This window comes from Perca fluviatilis, chromosome 17 (assembly GCF_010015445.1).
Source record: "Perca fluviatilis chromosome 17, GENO_Pfluv_1.0, whole genome shotgun sequence".
Classification (NCBI taxonomy): domain Eukaryota; kingdom Metazoa; phylum Chordata; class Actinopteri; order Perciformes; family Percidae; genus Perca; species Perca fluviatilis.
Window position 1 is genome coordinate 19,858,789 of NC_053128.1, and position 18,594 is coordinate 19,877,382.

The window sequence follows — 18,594 nt, forward strand, 5'->3', positions numbered from 1 at the left end:
CTGCCATTTCCGTGCTCGATTCAAATTGCCTACGTATGCACAGAAAACAAAACATATACAAATGCATATATGTAATCCTGCATTACTGTTTACTGTTCATTCTGCTAGTTCACAATTAAAAAGCATTCATCAAATCTGTGGTTGGCATACTTTCTGGACATAGTTATGCTTGAGCTCTCTACAGCAAGGATTAACAAAGCCAAATCATCAACTATCAACCTATGGGAAAGTGCAGCAGCACAAATATCAGGCTTAATGACCTCAGCACCACAAGAACTACAGGAGGGGGACTATGCAAGGTGCGATTTCTGTTTGTTTATTGGTTGTTGTTTTTGTTTGTTTTTCCTTGAGACCGTAGAGGGTGGGTGAGGGTTTTTGTTCTTGTTTAGTTTGTATTTCTCCGTTTCTGTTCTGTAGGTTTGCATAAAAAATAAAAAAAGTATTCAACGAAACACAGGGCAGCTTTTATTGCGAAGCAGTCACAGGTCATGAAATGTATTTGTCACCCAGGTTTTGGCTGACTGCAATCGTTCGCCGAAATTGCATCAAAAAAAAAAAAAAAAAAATAGAAGAAGACAACAGACACCATCAACCAGGAGTGAAATCTTAAGTATTACAAGTTTAATTACACAATTTAGTGCTGGCACGTTGAAGCAGTTTAATGAAACATCAAGTGCAAAAAAACAAATATGAACAAAGACAATGAAGGATGGGGTGGCTGTGCTGCTAAGTCAGCAGTGAGAAGTCACCAGTTAGAAGTGGCAGTGGCAGGAATCAGAACAGGCAACGACTCCCCCTTCATCAATTAACCCACTGAAATCAAATTAACCCACAAGGTGTCGTGCTCCCCTCTGGCATTTTACACCACAAATGAAGAGCGATGCACATTACTGCACTTGTGAGGGAGCGAGAGCAACACAAAAGCACCAAACAGGTGTAGAAAGAAGGCCTCTGGGGCTGCAGACACTAAACAGATGCCTTTCCTCTGCCTTCTGCTGCCACCTTTACAAGTCCCTACAAAACAAGGGACCGTCATTTGATATGTGTTCTGCTGTAGCATCCAGCCCTGGGAGGTGAGCAAGCCAAGCGACCTAATTAGAGCAGCGAGAGTCCCCTGGGCTGAGTGACGGATAGACCTGCCAATCACGCTGCAGAAAGCCTCCATCAAGCCATGACTTCTCACCTGACACAAAGAGAGGCGGGAGGCAGGAGGCAGGAGGAGACAGTAGCGGAAGACCAATAAGGACAGTCAGACATTGTGTACAGTACACTGCAGCATCTCAAACGGCTGACAAGATCCCCAGCCATTTGGCAAATAAAACAACACAAAGCTGCAGAGTCAGGCTGCTTTTAAAGCGTTATGGGACAAGCTAAAGCAGTGGCCCTGCTTAGCCTAAATTATTAATGTGCAAATAAATAAACCAGTTTCTGCTTTACTAGTGTCTCTGGCGTAACTTAATTAACCGTGACAAGCCACAGGGAGGAAAAAATGAGCGCAAGACACAGACAAAAGACACAAAACTGAGAAACAAAATAAAAAAAATTTAAACAGTTGCTAGGCAACATACAACATCTATAAGAATTCAGCAAGGTACTACATTTTTGAGATTTCTGTCTCCAGGGTTACAGTGAAAATAAAATATTTCAAGCACTTCAGTGGTCTCTTTCTTTACTCTAAAAATCACAAAGGAGTGTACTGCACAACTCTGTATGTTGTCTCTCCTGAGCACAGCTACATTCCAACTCCATTTGTCCACTTACAGCTGGAATTCATACACTCAAATTTGGCTGAAGATATTATCTAGCATGTCATACATGCTTCAGGAAAGTCCTGAGATTACCAGAATTTGACGCAGTGATTGTACAATTAGCACTGCATGGAGGCTTCTGAAATGCCTACAAGTAGTTAATAGTCTGATTGTTCCGTAAATTGGGCAAATGGAGCATAAGCGGTATGAAAAATATCTAATTTGGCTTGTAATTTCCTGCATTGATTTTTTCCACAGGGATGCCATTTCAGATAAAATGACAGGGTTGCATACATCAGCATGACTTCTCCTTGTTTCATTACACACCAGATAAACAAAATATAAAAGGAGAAAAACTGGAAAGCAGCACAATACCCGTTTCTGCGTGCGTGCATGTGTGTGAGACAGGGCCAAGCCATTAACTTCACCGTAGGTCACACCTGAACAGGTTTCAACCTGCAACTCACATGGCTACTGTCTGTAATCTGTTGTTTGCTTACTAAGTGGGAGAGGCAGCCAATCAGAGCTTTAACACTAGAAGTACACACACACACACACACACACACACACACACACACACACACACACACACACACACACACACACACACACACACACACACACACACACACACACACACACACACACACACACACACACACACACACACACACACACACACACACACACACACACACACACACACACCTTTGCCAACACCACCATGCCCATGCTCACTCAGTCATGCCTGGTAAATACTCTATCAAACCCTTTGTGTCTCACTATACTACAACGTCCATTTATTCTGTGAGGCAAGCCAGGACTGAAATTGAGCTGTACAAATTTTCATTAGCATCTGAAAAATCATGGGTGTCTGCCTAATTCAAGATGAGAGAGATCGCCGTTTGGCAGCGCAGGGAGAATCAATGCACCACAAACGGCTGTAAATCAGCAGTCTGCACATAATGTGTTTGTTCTCATCAAGTACCCGTCTGATTGGTCGCAGATAATCTCTCAATGGAACATGGACACATGATAATTAGGATTTGCAACAACACAGCAGCCAAAATTAATGTTTTCTGTCTCCCCTTGTGTTGCAGCTCTAAAAGACACCCTTTAACCTAAGTGTGCTTTAACTGCAATTGAATCCCAGCCAACCATGATATTGGCAAAGCTGTCTGGCTTGCAGGAAATATTTGCCCAGTAACAAGCAGGGCAGTATCTCCCTTTAAAGAAATTCTCTTTGTCAAGGTGTCTGCAGTCAGCTGAAGAGATTGCAAACAGATTGTGTGATGGCACAGAGAGCAGCAGCATCATCATCGAAAACAAGTTTTATCTGTTTCTGGAATGTATCTACCAATCAGACAACAGGCCTCAGACTTTGGGTTTAGACCAGAGGCAGTGTAGCGACACACATCCAAAATGTAATAGTTTGGAGGAAAGTGGTGTTAATCCGTAGGGGAGAAACACCACCATTTGGTGGGAAATGTGTCTCGCTACATGAGATAGAACATCTAAATTCATCAGTGGTGGAAAATAACTTATTTCAGTATTAAAGCACAATTCTTCTAATGCATTTGTACTTTACTTGAGTATTTCCATGTTATGCTGCTTAAAACAATACATATTACTACTAGACTCCACTATATATTAGAGGAGAATATTGCACTATTTACCGCACTACATTTACTATCAGCTATAATTCCCAGTAACTTTTCTGTACATACTGCACACGTAAAAGTCTCAAACCTTACCAAGTGATTTTGTCTAAAATTGAGTTCTAAAAATCGTATTTTCTTAACAAGTGAGAAAAAAAAAAGTGTCGATAATGTAGGCCTAATTTTCTTGATTACAGTGCAGTGAGCTCTCTTATTTGGATTCCTATGAAATTCCGGAAACAAATTTCTATTTAAACAGGTTGAAATGACTAAAGACAGTCAATATGCCGCCAGGGTCCTCACCCACACCAAGACCTGGCAGCACATCACCCCAACCCTCATCCACCTTCACTGGCTTCCAATTAAGTCCCGCATCACATATAAAAGCCTCCTTCTCACCTACAAATCCCACGCCCTGGCCCCACAGTACCTCTCTGACCTCCTCCATCCATACACCCCACCCTGATACCTGCAGTCCTCAGACCCTGGCCTGCTCTCCATTCCCCACGCCAGACTCTGTACCTTCGGAGACAGAGCCTTTAGTGTTGACTTTTATTAAAAACTCCTGAAACACCACCTGTTTGCCACAGCCTACAACCTCCTTTAGCTTAGCCACAGTAATTCCAAGTGTCCTTAGGTTTCATGAAAGGAGCTATATAAATAAAAGTTATTATTATTATCAATATTAATAACTAATGAATAAAGCTTTTTTAAGAAAGGTTTTCTTTGCAGCACAAAACATAAATGATCATCACACAACAGGATATGTAAAGTATCCAATTAGCTCCACCTCAACAAGTAACAACATTAAATTGCTGCTTACAGGAGTGAGTCAAAGTACATTTTGGTGATGATGCTTTATAAATTCAGCATAATTAAAACACAGTAACAGCAACACTGTACCTATCTATTTATTTATCTGTCGGTCTCTCAGTGCGTACGCCAGATACTAGCTAACTTTTCAGCAATTACAAGCACTTGGTGGCACCGGCTACTGCTCATTCCTACCAATCCTCCTTACCCACTCAGCCTTCTGCCGCCCTGCACACATGCAGGAACACCAGCGGGTGCTAAGAATAGAACACAGCTGGCACTGCAGGGCTTACATATTTCACACTCAAGCCACCATGCTCCAAAATACTCCTGCCCATCCCGTCCCATTTCCAGCTCCGGGACCAGCGGTGGTTCCCTCATTCTTTCCTCCCCTCACTCCTTCCTGTCCATCTTTGAACCATTCTTCACCTCTGTGACAGGGCCCTGACAAGCCTACTGCTAAGATAAGATCCATGACTACACTCTAGGAGAATTTCATAAAAAAAGAGATGTGTAGTAAAAACAGAGGCACGAGTGAGCAATCCTTATTAACAAATCATTTTGATATGGCAGCAAAGTATTTAAAGGGCCCTGTTTGTGCGTCTGACACGGAGAATGCCATGTTCACACAGGTGGGCCGTGCCGGATTGTGTCCTATTGCGATGACAAGGGATTCCCACAGCAGTGACAGGGGCAGATTAGTGGGAGGCGCCACACACAGACTCAAGGTGAAGACAGTGCTAGCTGTCAAAATGTCAAGAGAGCGAAGCCAAAAGCACAGGTTGGGCGTAGGGGGTGGACTGTTGAGTGAGAAGCAGCCAGATGGAGCTGCTCCATAGGGCACGCAGCGAAGACTGGGGGTGATGTTTGGAAACCTGGACCGATCCTCTCCTTGTGTCAGAGGACGCTGGCACGGTTTCAATGTCATCGTTAGATATCTCAATAATATGTATATCAAGTACCAACAGCTGGCAGATTCATAGTGATGTTTACTTATCAGATAGTTCCTTTAAAAAGGAGGCATCTGGTGATCATCTTTAATCTTCTAATTGTCAAGAAATCCTGTGGAAATGACAAAAATAACAATAAATTGATCCTGCTTAAAATTGTGGCCAAAGCCAGATGCATCTTATTCCTCTGTGCCTTAGACCTCCATTGTTGTCCAAAAACTATTAAAAACATCAACGAACCACAGCGCTGACCTGAGTGACTCCTTTCCTTTACAATGAACACAGGCACTGTAGATTATTTTGTCAAATCATAGCCTTTTTTTAAAGAAAGTCTATATTTACTTTTTCAGAAACTCTAAAAAAAATAAAAACACATTTGGGTTTTTTATGAGAATTGTTGATAATAACCAAAATATAGAATATTGCTAGCCTGACAGACAGTGGATACAAAAATCTGATAAAGATATTTTTTACATATAGCCACAATATAAATATGCATAGAATACTTTAAATCTTGAGAAATGTGACCTTTTTTTGTTTAATGTAACAAAGAGGTTTGTAAAGGAAAGATTTCAAAGATCTCAAAAGATGTCGAAAATAACTTTTCAGTACCAATACTCGGGTATTGTATCAGCACAAACGATGCCCAGCCATTTACAGTATGAGCTCCAACTTGACTGAGTCTCTGGCTCGTTGTATCATGACACACACTTCATCCAACCACTGCCTCTCTCTCATCCCTGAGCCTCCTTGCAATATCCACCATTAATGATGAGGAAATGCACACAGCCTATATTAAACAGGCACCGCCCCTGATTACCTGCTTCTTCTTACAAGGCACGGCCACTCACCTGCCATAAATCAAGACACTGCTGTTAATGGTATTCCCTCTGCTTCATCTCTTAGCACTTTATTTCCATGCTGACAGTAGCATCATTATTATACATGCAAGATCTCTATTGGAATACAGTTTGGCTAATGAGCCCCTCTTAGTTGATCACATTAGACCTCCACTTGAGGACACTTAATTACCAGTGTTGCACTCTGTCGAGGGGACAGAAGAAGTCCTTTAATTAAGGGCGCTGCCTATGTTTGTACAAGCCTGCGTCCTTGGGATATAGGATGTATTCGCAACCTAAATAAAGGAGATAAAAAATGTGAGTGTGGTGGAAGATTTGGTGCATGCATGTGTGTTGAATTTGTGATACATATGTTTGTGTGTGCATATGGGTGTTTATTTTTGCCCCTCTCCGTGTCGGTGGATGCATCCGTGTGTGTATTTGTCTGTGTGTGCATAATGTGATGGGTGTTTGAAGTTTGTCTCCAGAGTCTAGATGGTTTACAGTGTTTACAAGACACACACACACACACACACACACACACACACACACACACACACACACACACACACACAGACTCTGGCTCGAGTCGGCATAGTAAGAACCGGCCCAGTCCACAGAAAGATGACTGTTTTCTCTCTCCCTCTCTCTCATTACATTCCTCCCTCTTTAATTTTTCTCTCTTGCTCTGTCTCAATCTCACCATTTCTCTCTCAAATAGGCTGAGGCTAGCAGTCAGGAAATGCACATCAGTCATAATACTTTCCTAAAATGAAAACAGATTCCGCTGCAGTCTCACTCACTCCTTCGGCTGAAAACATTCCTCTGTTTCTCCTCTCGTCCTCCACCCTTCCCTCCTTCTTAGCCACTTCAACTTAGCAGCACACCAGCTCAGATCTTTTCTCCCACTTACAAGAGTCTTGTTTGCGTTCTGTTACAGATGGATGATCACCAGCAACACAAGACAGTTGTTTTGTGGGTTGTGTGATGGCAGCAATCTCAAGTATGTGACACCGGCCTCACAGAGCGCATGACAGTAATCTGCTGCGTCCCCATAAAGTCCCACAGTATGGGCACTTATGCTTTCTAAAGGCACTTTTTATTGATGCGGGATGCAATAACAGCCGGTAAATCTGTGCCAGGACCGACGTTAGTGCATGTTGGAATACTGTTTAGCAGGCTGTCAGACCCGAGTGCTCGCCGGTTAGCCAAGGGACCTTTATGTAAAAAGACAGCCATCGTGACCTGGATGAAGAGGTTAAGAAATAGCAACCACAGGGGTTATGCTTGCAGCTAATAAAACAGAAAAACGTATAAAAATACCCATCACAGTTTCCTGGAAACAACTGGTGACATCCTCAAATTGCTGAAAGTTGGCCAAAACCGCCCAAAGGTATTCCATTTACAATAAAAACAGAGAAAAGCATGTTTGACATTGTTTTCTAGACACAAATCTCCAATTATTAATAGAATATCGAAACTGTTCTCAATTAATTTTCTTTCAGACAGAGGGATGCAATCTGCATCCCTCTTTCTGTCCCCACAGTCTCTTTGTCTCAGTCGTATCCTGTAACTAGGACACTTGGAGTGTCATTAGTGTTTTGTTCAGTCTTGGACTTCCCTGTAGGAGCCCTGCCAGTGAGCAACCGCTGTGGCACTAGCCAGTCATAAATATTCTCAACAAGCCAGCTGATGGATGGTCTCAGTTTGAAAGGGATGTTCACAGGGCCAGCACCATGGCCAACAAAGCCACGGCGAGGGAATAACTTTGACTGAGACGTTGACAGAGACGTAATCACTGCTTTCGACTGTTACGTGTCAGACTGAGAGAATTTAAGACGGCTGATACTGGAGCGCTTTTACATTTATTTCAGCGTCTGTGCACAAAAATTCAAAGAAGTCGCTTTTCAGTAGCTTAGGATACTATTTTGAATCCATCTCTCCCTGCTTACAGTCAGAAAACACTAATGAAAAACATGAGAAGATAGAACTGCCAGTGCTTTGTTTGAAACGTTAGAGATGTCTGCAAGCTGTGTGATAACCACAAAGTTTCTTTCTCCTCTCTATCCACCAAAACGAAAATCTAAAATCCTAACATGTGACATGTTTTTCTTTTGCTTTAGCTTTGGTGTAACCTGTGTATCTTAGCAGGGGTCAGCTGCTGTTGCTGGTGGACGACCTGCATGATCACCTAAAAAGCCCTCAGGACCCCTATGTTGTTGTGGTTCTCAGCAGCCTGTGCCTGAGCTCAGTCTACCGCATGCCTTTCCACTTGGCTGCCTGTTGTAGTACAGTAGGACAGTTAACTCGCTGATTGCAGGATGAAAACTGTGAAAACACACTGCTCAATCTCCTCCACCCTCAAAACCAGTGACTACTGCAAAAATGATACTGCCTGTGGAGTCCAAAAAACACCTTTTGTCAGTGTGAAAGTGTTGTTTCCGCTGTGTGCTTGATACATGCAGCGGTCTGTCAAAATCTTATTAACCTTCCTTTGTGGGAGACATTATTATTGCATCAATTTGTATCTGAAAAATAGCTTTTGTGTGCTGCTCAGTTCACATTCAAACAAAATCATCCCTAATCTTCCCATAATTAACCTGTAAGCCATTTGTTGTATATCAGCACATTAAACTACAGTAGTATTCGCTGAATATCAGAAAACCCGTAGAAATATGTGACAGAGGCAGCAGTACGCCTTCTTTCCAAGTTAGTTGCTTGGCAATGCAACAGAGTTCCAGCTCCAGTGAAATGATTGTTTAAAGGGGGAGGAGGATAAGGGCAAGAGCCCACTGTGCTCTTGATGGGGGGAAATTAGTGTTTATCGTTCGTTTATCTGCTAAACCCATGCCAAAACTGCAAACACATGCCAAATAAAGTGGTCAGTTTGTTTTGGTAGCATTTGAATTGTGTATGTAAAGCGTTATGAGATACGTTTTGGCTTGGAATCAGATAATAAACGGTTGTTCTTTTTAAATCACGTTGATTTTAGCCTCTGGGCTGAAATGTCTTATTATAAACGGCGTAGAGAGGAAATATGGTGGGTTTTGGACCATTAACCTGCCGTGTTAATGATTACCCAATAACAACATCAGCAATGGTTCACCTTTGTACAGCAGACACACGTTTAAGCGTGCCTCCCACGGTCTTTTGACTTGTCAATCACAACTGGCTCGCGTGTCTTTGACGAGCATGATTTATGGATACTGTAGCCTACCAGAGAGAAGATGTTGGAGTGGCAGTCCTCAAGGCTTGCCCCGTTAGCCACCCAATTCGCTGTTGTAGTCATAATCGTCCGCCGTTGGGGTCGTCAGCGCTGGGCATGTCGAAATCCTACATCGGTATCAAACACCGAGCAGGGCTGACAAATCGGTTCCCGTACGAGTCTGCCAAAACAGGCAGGCTTATAACCTCACAAGAGGTCCAGATAATAGACTCGGGATGGTCAGGCAGAGGAATGGGCGTATTTAAAAAGAAGTGCAGAATGTATCCATGAAGCCCCAGCGGATATAACGTTGTAGGCTAATGTAAATCCAAGCGTGTGTGGGGAATCAAAACATTGTTACAAAGCAGGTCAGGCGGTTCCAAATGTGAGCATTGTCAAAGACGGAGCGCACACAAATGTATCCATTTCAATCAACACACAGAGGAAGATCAGCCTGTTTCCATATCAATCTTTCCGCTGTTAGTTTCATCATTAAATGAGCATAATCCATGGGGAAAAGACTTTTCTTCCGCGCCGAGGAACAGTTCCAAAAAAAAAGGCGAAATTAAGAGTCAAAACTTCTTTTAAAAATATATATATATCACACGTTCGCCGCTCTGCAAAACAATTAAGAGATCTTACATGCAGGATATCTGATTCCGTCTGCTCCACAAGCTGATGCACCACTTGTGATAGTTTTCGAGAATTGCATGAGCTATTTATAGCCTTCTTTCTTACCACAACCGTTCCTCTCACAATGTAACCCAGTCTGCCTCACACAAAACAGGCGCTGCGAAGAGGAATGTGTAATCCCCTCTGTTGCTCTTCAATTAAACGGACCGCAGACGAAGGGTCGCTGAAAAAGAAAAGCCCCCGGTGCTCCTCTGTGGCAGGGCGGACAAAGTCGCGCGGGTTCCCATGTAACCCCGAAGCATGAGTCAAAGCGTTCAGACAAGAAAAACTATTCTTATACTCCACCACCAGGAAAACGACAAGCAGGCTTCTGTAGACCGAGGTTTGAAAAAAAATCCTTCCTTCCTTTCAGTTTTATATCATTACGAAACGTCCTCTCGCGGCCACAACAGCCTCAATGTTGCACAAAAAAATTATCAGATTTGTTTGTTTTTTTAAATGCACAGTTCAAGCAAAAGTGACAGTCCTTGTCTGGCGCCGATCATTGACATAAAGAATATTTTGCGTGCTGCAGAGTGTTTTTCTTTATAAACCACCATGACATTTAAAAGCGAATCTTCCTCCTTCTCGGGAAATGATTTGATTATTGAATTAAATCCTCAAACATGTGCACGGTTTCCTCAGCGGCGACTCCTTTTCCTCGTTGTATCTCTCGGAGCGTGTTATTATAGGCTATCGGTACATAAGTGTGCGTGTAGCTGTAGCCTGAGCGTGTCATCCTCACCCTCTGTGTCTGTTTGCTTTACGCCAAGCGCCGCTGTAGCATTTTTTCGCGCACGATGGTCCAGCCCACCACGCAATGCAATGTAATGGCGGTCGGAAAGCGTACTACCCATGGTAGGTTACTACCGAGACTCGCCTTCCCATTTGGCCAAGTTTGTGCTCACGTGATCAAAGTGTGGGATTACAGTACTGTTTATGATCTTTGATATGAGAGTGGATGCGACGCCGGAGACGCCGTGCCTGTCGTGCGCGTTGACAGTCAGCAGTTTGTTGTTAGATGTATCTTTGCTGTTTCTTGTCATCTGCCTATTAAAAGTGCTTGAAGAAAGATTATTTTATGATGTTTTTGTTTTTTTTCATCGCTGTATGGTGTCTCTGTGATGCATTGGTTACATAATGGAACTGTGTTCTCACAACAGAGGATGTGACAGAATAGAGGTCAGAAATACTTACTGAGCTCACTGTGTTTCATAAGAGGCATCTATGTAGGTTAGTCTTATACTCACCAAATTCCCCACATCATAACATTTTAGTAGGCTATTTGAAAAGAAGAAAAAAGCACAGATGACAAATTGATAGGAATTTAAATCAAGAATTGATTTAACTGCAAATTATCCAAATTGTTTCGATCCATTTTAGATATTGAGGTCGGTCCCCCACAAGACACCCTATAGAAAGTCTATGATGTTTTATTTTTATTATTTATTTGGTTTATATTTTATTTGTTGAGTTAGCTGTTCAATTTAGTTTAAAGCTCCACTAAATAATATGTTCATATACAAATAGAAAGAAATAGTTTTTTTGAAATACTGTTTGCTGTGAAAGGCATCACTTTATAGTATACGATAGTGATGAACCCACAGTAAATTATCACCTGAAGCTACAGTTCCTCTCCCTTGTTGTGTTTTTCAGTTCATTTTGTTTTGCAGCCGGCAGCTTTAATGTTCTGGTTCGGTGTCACTCATAGACTGTATAAAAAGAAGTGAACTTGGCCACCGTGGCATCAACCATTGGTTTGTGGACCACCATTATGAGGCCTCAAGATTGTCATTTTGGCCGCCGCGAATCCTGTTTGTTGTTTTCTATTTTGGAGTGTTATGTTCACTGAGGTAATAAATGAAGGGAGACGTAGGGTCATTTTCTCATAGACTTTTATACAATTAGACTTATTTTTGCAACCAGTGGAGTTTCCCCCTGCTGGTCATTAGAAAAAATACTGGTCTAAGGCCCTGGCTTCACTTTTCATGCCCGGATGTTGCAGCTTGGTCTCACTTCTTGCATCAACCTCATTTTTCGGCCTCAACAGGCAGCTATTTTCTGCTAAAAAGCTCTAAAATCCAAACAGTATAGAATCACAGTTAGAGACTAGCTGGTGAACAATAGTGGAGCATTTAGCAGTTAAAGAGACAGATATTTTTCTCAGGAGTTGGTGGAGACCAAAAACAGAGCTGAAAGTAGAATGAATATCGTATAGCATTCATGAAGTGGCCAGAAACATGACTCCAAATAAATGCTAATGTTGCTCCATATCTGCTGGGTGTGTAAAAAGGCAACTGTGTGCTAACACATTCAACATATAAACATTATAAGGTGAAATATCATGTAATGCAGGTTTCAATGGAGCAGGTCTGTCAATGGAATCCCTCTTAAACTAATCAACAAATGCTTATAAACTCATCTAACTAAAGTTTAACTCACCTTTAAATGTAATGTAAATGGACTGTATTTATATAGCACTTTTCGACTACTCAAAGCACTTTTACATAATACAGGAACCAAATCACACACTGTGGCTGCTGTACAAGGTGCCACCTGCTCATCAGATAAACATTCACACAGCATCAGCGGTAACTCCAGGTTCAGTGTTTTACCCAAAGACACCTCGAAATGGGACTGTAGGGCCAGGGATCGAACCACCAACCTTCCTATTGGTAGGCAGCCGCTCTACCACTGAGCCTTAGAGCTATGTCTCTATGGTCCCTCTAACTAAATCACCAGAGGACATCAGAGTTCTCTCCAAGAATGTATTAGGAAGTTACAGGCTATGAAATAAACCATTAAAGTTATTTCCCAACATACAATTCTGGTGGAGAATTGCTGATTTTTTTCTTTAATCATTTTGTTGGCCTAAAAATAATGCCATTTAAATGTACTTTGTCTAAAAAATACTCCACCCTAAGGTTGCTAAACCCCCCCCAACAATTCTTAGAAATAATACTGGAGACTTGACCATAGTGTCCTCATTGATATGGTGCTGATTATATCCTAACTATGCAGTCATATGTGATGCATTGTTATATTTATGTAGTCATATTGTTGGAGGTTTTGTTTACGCTATCTATAAAAGCTTCAATTGTTCTTTCTGTTCTGGAGGATTGCAGGTGGTGCTCTTTAGCTGAAGAAACAAAAGATTATTAATACAGCCGCCGTTTCCTGAGGTACACAGAAGAGGCCATCCAGGAGTCAGTGCATCAAATATTAGTGTTGTTATCAATAATTTATTTTGTAATAAATATATGCTATATATGCTTGGATTTTCTTTATGTTTGGACTACAAATGTAAGTGGATTTGCTGGTTTCTGGTTTTAGCTTTATGTCCTTACATTTGTTAACTTTATTCTCTTTTGACCAATAAGGGAATGTTTTTCTAAACTCTGCAGACTGTTTTTATCTCAAATATAATTGTAGTCATGAATAAACAGGAAAATGAATAGTCAATAGCTACAGACCTCTGCACATGGATCCCCTAATAAAATAAAAAAAATCAATAGTTAGTTCATTCAGTCAATAAGCTTTTTATCCCTCAATTACATTGTCCCTTACAGAAAAACATTACATTTCCCTCTGTGAAAATGAACCTTAATCCTATTATCAGGCTATCTTCCCAGGGATTTATTTTGCATGTCAGTGTGACTACAGGAAGACTCATAAACTATGTTTAAGACTAAATTAGTTACAAACAGTGACAGGAGAGGTTCCCCTTCCCTGCCTGGTTTTCTATTGAGCATTGACATTGGAGTGAACGACTATTAGAAGCATTGTAGTCAGGTAAATCCTTGATGCATGCTGCAACATACTTATTTGTACGTTGCAACATTGGGAGTTTCACATTTTCTTAGAGACACATTTGCACATCAACCCACCACAATGTGATGTTTATAAATGGATGCATAGCGGCAGTAGTTTGATGTCTGTTTTATAATTTATATAGGCTGTCCCAGGCTGTACATGTAATTGATGTTACCTCTGACAGAGCTATTTATAGACAACTGTATATTCTTTTTGCTGCCATACATCTTTAGAAAACAGCACTGACCTACCTTTATAGAGCTTTACGTATTTGAGGTAACAGCTTGCAGCTGGTACATATTGCCACAGAGAGGGAGCCTTTAGTCCAGTGATTCCTCTTACATCTGAAAAGCAGGATGGAAAAGATATGAATCAGATGGATGAGCGAGAGCTTAGCCTGGCGGTTATTGATCCCTTTGCTCCAGGAATGATCAAGAAGTCATTTGGAGACCCCCCCACCCCCACCCCTCTTTTGTTCAATACATCTTAAAGGCTTTCAAAAGACTGTGGCACACAGTTTGGCATCACTTGGGGTGGAGCTAATAGGATGAAATGCTATCAGTTTCTATAAATCTATTTCAATACGCCACATGTTTCTTCTCATCAGGCCCCCACTGACTTGATCTGTGTATGAGGAGAAAAGGTGCATTCATATGAGATAATGCGTTTGTCTAGACAATATGTTAAGTCTTGTACGGGGTGGAGTGGATGAGCATTAGTGTGTGTGTGTTCAATGTGTGGCTCTGTTAAAGTATATGTGGATCTTTCATTTAGTATCCTGTCATATAAGCTGAAAAGGTGCAGTATATGAACATATACTCACAGATGTGACAATATGCAGACGTGTATTCACAAGTCTTTTTGCAAAGCATAAAATAAGTTATTTACTATTTTAATAGTTCTCAGTAAATGTTTCACTTTGTTAAAAGATTTAGTTTTGTCTTTGTGTCCTTTAAAACGCATTTGTCAGTTATTTAATAAACCTATTAATCAGAATTGAAACTGCTAAGTAACAAAACCCTGAACTGTCTAAAGATTTACAGTGCCTTGCGAAAGTATTCGGCCCCCTTGAACGTTTCGACCTTTTGCCACATTTCAGGCCTCAAACATAAAGATATAAAACTGTAATTTTTTGTGAAGAATCAACAACAAGTGGGTCCCAATTATGAAGTGGAACGAAATTCATTGGCTATTTCAAACTTTTTTAACATATAAAAAACTGAAAAAGTGGGCGTGCAAAATTATTCAGCCCCTTTACTTTCAGTGCAGCAAACTCTCTCAAGAGTTCAGTGAGGATCTCTGAATGATCCAATGTTGACCTAAATGACTAATGATGATAAATAGAATCCAGCTGTGTGTAATCAAGTCTCCGTATAAATGCACCTGCTCTGTGATAGTCTCAGAGGTCCGTGTAAAGCGCAGAGAGCATCATGAAGAACAAGGAACACACCAGGCAGGTCCGAGATACTGTTGTGGAGAAGTTTAAAGCCGGATTTGGATACAAAAAGATTTCCCAAGCTTTAAACATCCCAAGGAGCACTGTGCAAGCGATAATATTGAAATGGAAGGAGTATCAGACCACTACAAATCTACGAAGACCCGGCCGTCCCTCTAAACTTTCAGCTCATACAATGAGAAGACTGATCAGAGATGCAGCCAAGAGGCCCATGATCACTCTGGATGAACTGCAGAGATCTACAGCTGAGGTGGGAGACTCTGTCCATAGGACAACAATCAGTCGTATACTGCACAAATCTGGCCTTTATGGAAGAGTGGCAAGAAGAAAGCCATTTCTTAAAGATATCCATAAAAAGTGTTGTTTAAAGTTTGCCAAAAGCCACCTGGGAGACGCACCAAACATGTGGAAGAAGGTGCTGTGGTCAGATGAAACCAAAATCGAACTTTTTGGCAACAATGCAAAACGTTATGTTTGGCGTAAAAGCAACACAGCTCATCACCCTGAACACACCATCCCCACTGTAAAACATGGTGGTGGCAGCATCATGGTTTGGGCCTGCTTTTCTTCAGCAGGGACAGGGAAGATGGTTAAAATTGATGGGAAGATGGATGGAGCCAAATACAGGACCATTCTGGAAGAAAACCTGATGGAGTCTGCAAAAGACCTGAGACTGGGACGGAGATTTGTCTTCCAACAAGACAATGATCCAAAACATAAAGCAAAATCTACAATGGAATGGTTCACAAATAAACATATCCAGGTGTTAGAATGGCCAAGTCAAAGTCCAGACCTGAATCCAATCGAGAATCTGTGGAAAGAACTGAAAACTGCTGTTCATAAACGCTCTCCATCCAACCTCACTGAGCTCGAGCTGTTTTGCAAGGAGGAATGGGCAAAAATGTCAGTCTCTCGATGTGCAAAACTGATAGAGACATAAACCCAAGCGACTTACAGCTGTAATCGCAGCAAAAGGTGGCGCTACAAAGTATTAACTTAAGGGGGCTGAATAATTTTGCACGCCCAATATTTCAGTTTTTTATTTGTTTAAAAGGTTTGAAATATCCAATAAATTTCGTTCCACTTCATGATTGTGTCCCACTTGTTGTTGATTCTTCACAAAAAATTACAGTTTTATATCTTTATGTTTGAGGCCTGAAATGTGGCAAAAGGTCGAAAAGTTCAAGGGGGCCGAATACTTTCGCAAGGCACTGTATAATCTTTGGAGTTTATTAACGCACCTAAAAACATTATTACAAATCTTAAAAATGTATCTATAATAATGAATGCTCATGATTAAAGCAACAAACTATAAAAAAGCTAAAGTTATCATCCGTAGGTGAGCTACTATTTATAATGTGATAAATCAGGAGCCATAAGTTTACTAAATGAAGATTTACACTTTCATTCCTGATCGGTGTATAAATGTAAGTGACATCACCTTTTTCTGACAGAGTTCTGGCCACAAAATATAAAAATCTTCAACGTAAAATTACGAAAACTGTTCTAAATTTGGCAGAAAACTGTGTGTTTTTGTAGGGTCCCATCGCTCACAGTAAGATGCTGGTTGAGAAAACAGGTTTTCATGGCCTTTAAAGCAACACTAAAGCACTTTCCCCGCTTCGGTCCCCCTACAGGTTGGAAGCGGAATTGTCCGTTACTGCTGTCGTAATGTCTCATTATGTCTCATCCGAACTACAGAGCCGCTACCCGATCTGGCAAACTTGCATAATGTGATGTAATAAGGTCCAATGTGTAGGAATTTCTCCCATCTAGCGTTGAGATCATATATCGCAATCAATGCTCTCGCACCACGCAGTTCAAAGTACGTATTACAGCTACGGTAGCCTTCAAGCTTCAAAAAGCCGGTCTCTTGCTCTTTTCAATATCCTTTTTCTTTTTCTGGGTGAAGAAGAAGACTCCTGTTCCTGAAATTTGGATTTTGAATACATGTGGTCCTCCATGTTTCCTTCTTCAAACTTGCTGGGCCGGGAAGCGACGATACCCATTAGCAGCATTAGCAGCACCTGTGAGTTTATCATGTAACAGCGAAAACGCGAAAGGTGGAGCAGTATGTCCTGTATGTCCCTTACCGGCTAACATATTTCAAGATGGCGCATGAATATGGAGCGTCTACCCCAGTTCATGAGAATGCAAATGTAAAATTTCAAGCCAAAAGGAATACTGGGAATTGATGGTGGTGGTAAATATTCATGAAAAAGGACAAGTTTGTGAACGGGCAACACAGATTTTGATAATGAACAACTAAACACGTTACACACTGGACCTTTAATACATAACCATTAGCTCATGATGACAAACATGGCTTCTACATGTTTTTCTACATGTTTTGCATACAGCTAACTGTTGGAGTGCTCATTATTAATTTAGAACAAGCATATTGCAAGGGATTATGCTTGCATGGACAGCAAAGGGTTTTTAAGGTTCATACCCAGAGAGGGATGTGTTTCTTTTTAGAACAAGCAGTGGCCTCACAGTATCTTCATTAGTGATTGATGGATCACCGTGTGCTAGGTTAACGCACACCTAGCAGCAAATTCTCTCCATAAAATCAGATGAGAGTTTCTCCTCTCTCCGCGGCTCCAATACCTCTCTAGCATTTCCTGGAGCGCAGAGTCTGGCTGAGAAGAATAGATGGTGTGCATTATAATGAACATGGGCTGACACCGCCTCATCCATCATTCACACCCAGGAAAATTATAGCAGTGCCAGCGAGAGAGAGAGAGAGAGAGAGAGAGAGAGAGAGAGAGAGAGAGAGAGAGAGAAGAGAGAGTGAACAGGAGGGAGAGACTTTAAATCACAGGACATCTGTAGTTCTCTTCTTAGACTGTCATATGCTCATTGTTGTGGTTTTCTAACTGTCCATTCCACTTCTGATTTTGCTCCCCAAAAGAGATGTCTAATTGTTTGTCTGCCTGTCAGTTTGCTGTATATCTACTGTAAATCTCCAAATGTATGTTAGCTAGAATATGCTTTTGTGTTTTTGCCCTTATTTGTTAGTTTAGTGTTTATCTAATTTATTTTCCTGTTACTGGGTCAGCAGCAGCTACTGATTATTTTCATCATCAAATAGTCTGTTGATTATTTTCACGATTAATATGGCAAATGTAATGGTAGGAGATATTTAAAGAAAAAAAATGGCCTTCACACGCTCCAAGAGCCCAAGATGACATCTTCCTTTATCTGATCAACCGTCCAAAACCCAAAGATGTTGAATTTACAGCAATATAAAACAGAACAAAGCCTCAAATCCTGACATTTAAGAAGTTAGAACCAGTGTATGTTCGGCCATGCTAGTATGGCACTTTGGGTGGCAATGACGGTCAGTTGCTCCACCACTTTGGTTGAGCAACTATTGGATGGATTGCTTTGAAATTTTTTACAGATATTCATTTTCCCCAGAGGATGAATCATACCGA

General features: G+C 41.2%; 1 protein-coding gene across 5 annotated transcripts in view; it reads right to left on the reverse strand.

Annotated features, from left to right (window-relative positions):
- The window catches only part of LOC120545570 (mediator of RNA polymerase II transcription subunit 13-like), an 80,720-nt gene extending 69,987 nt beyond the window's left edge, over positions 1-10,733 (reverse strand). For 2 of the 5 annotated variants that reach the window (XM_039780035.1, XM_039780039.1), the window contains exon 1: positions 9,226-10,732. In XM_039780035.1, the coding sequence (XP_039635969.1) occupies positions 9,226-9,297 (72 nt within the window). In that variant the 5' untranslated portion in view covers positions 9,298-10,732. Of the gene's footprint in view, positions 1-9,225 lie in introns of all 5 variants that reach the window. The other 3 variants (XM_039780037.1, XM_039780038.1, XM_039780034.1) reach the window with 3 other exon arrangements.
- Between the last annotated feature and the right edge of the window lie 7,861 nt (positions 10,734-18,594).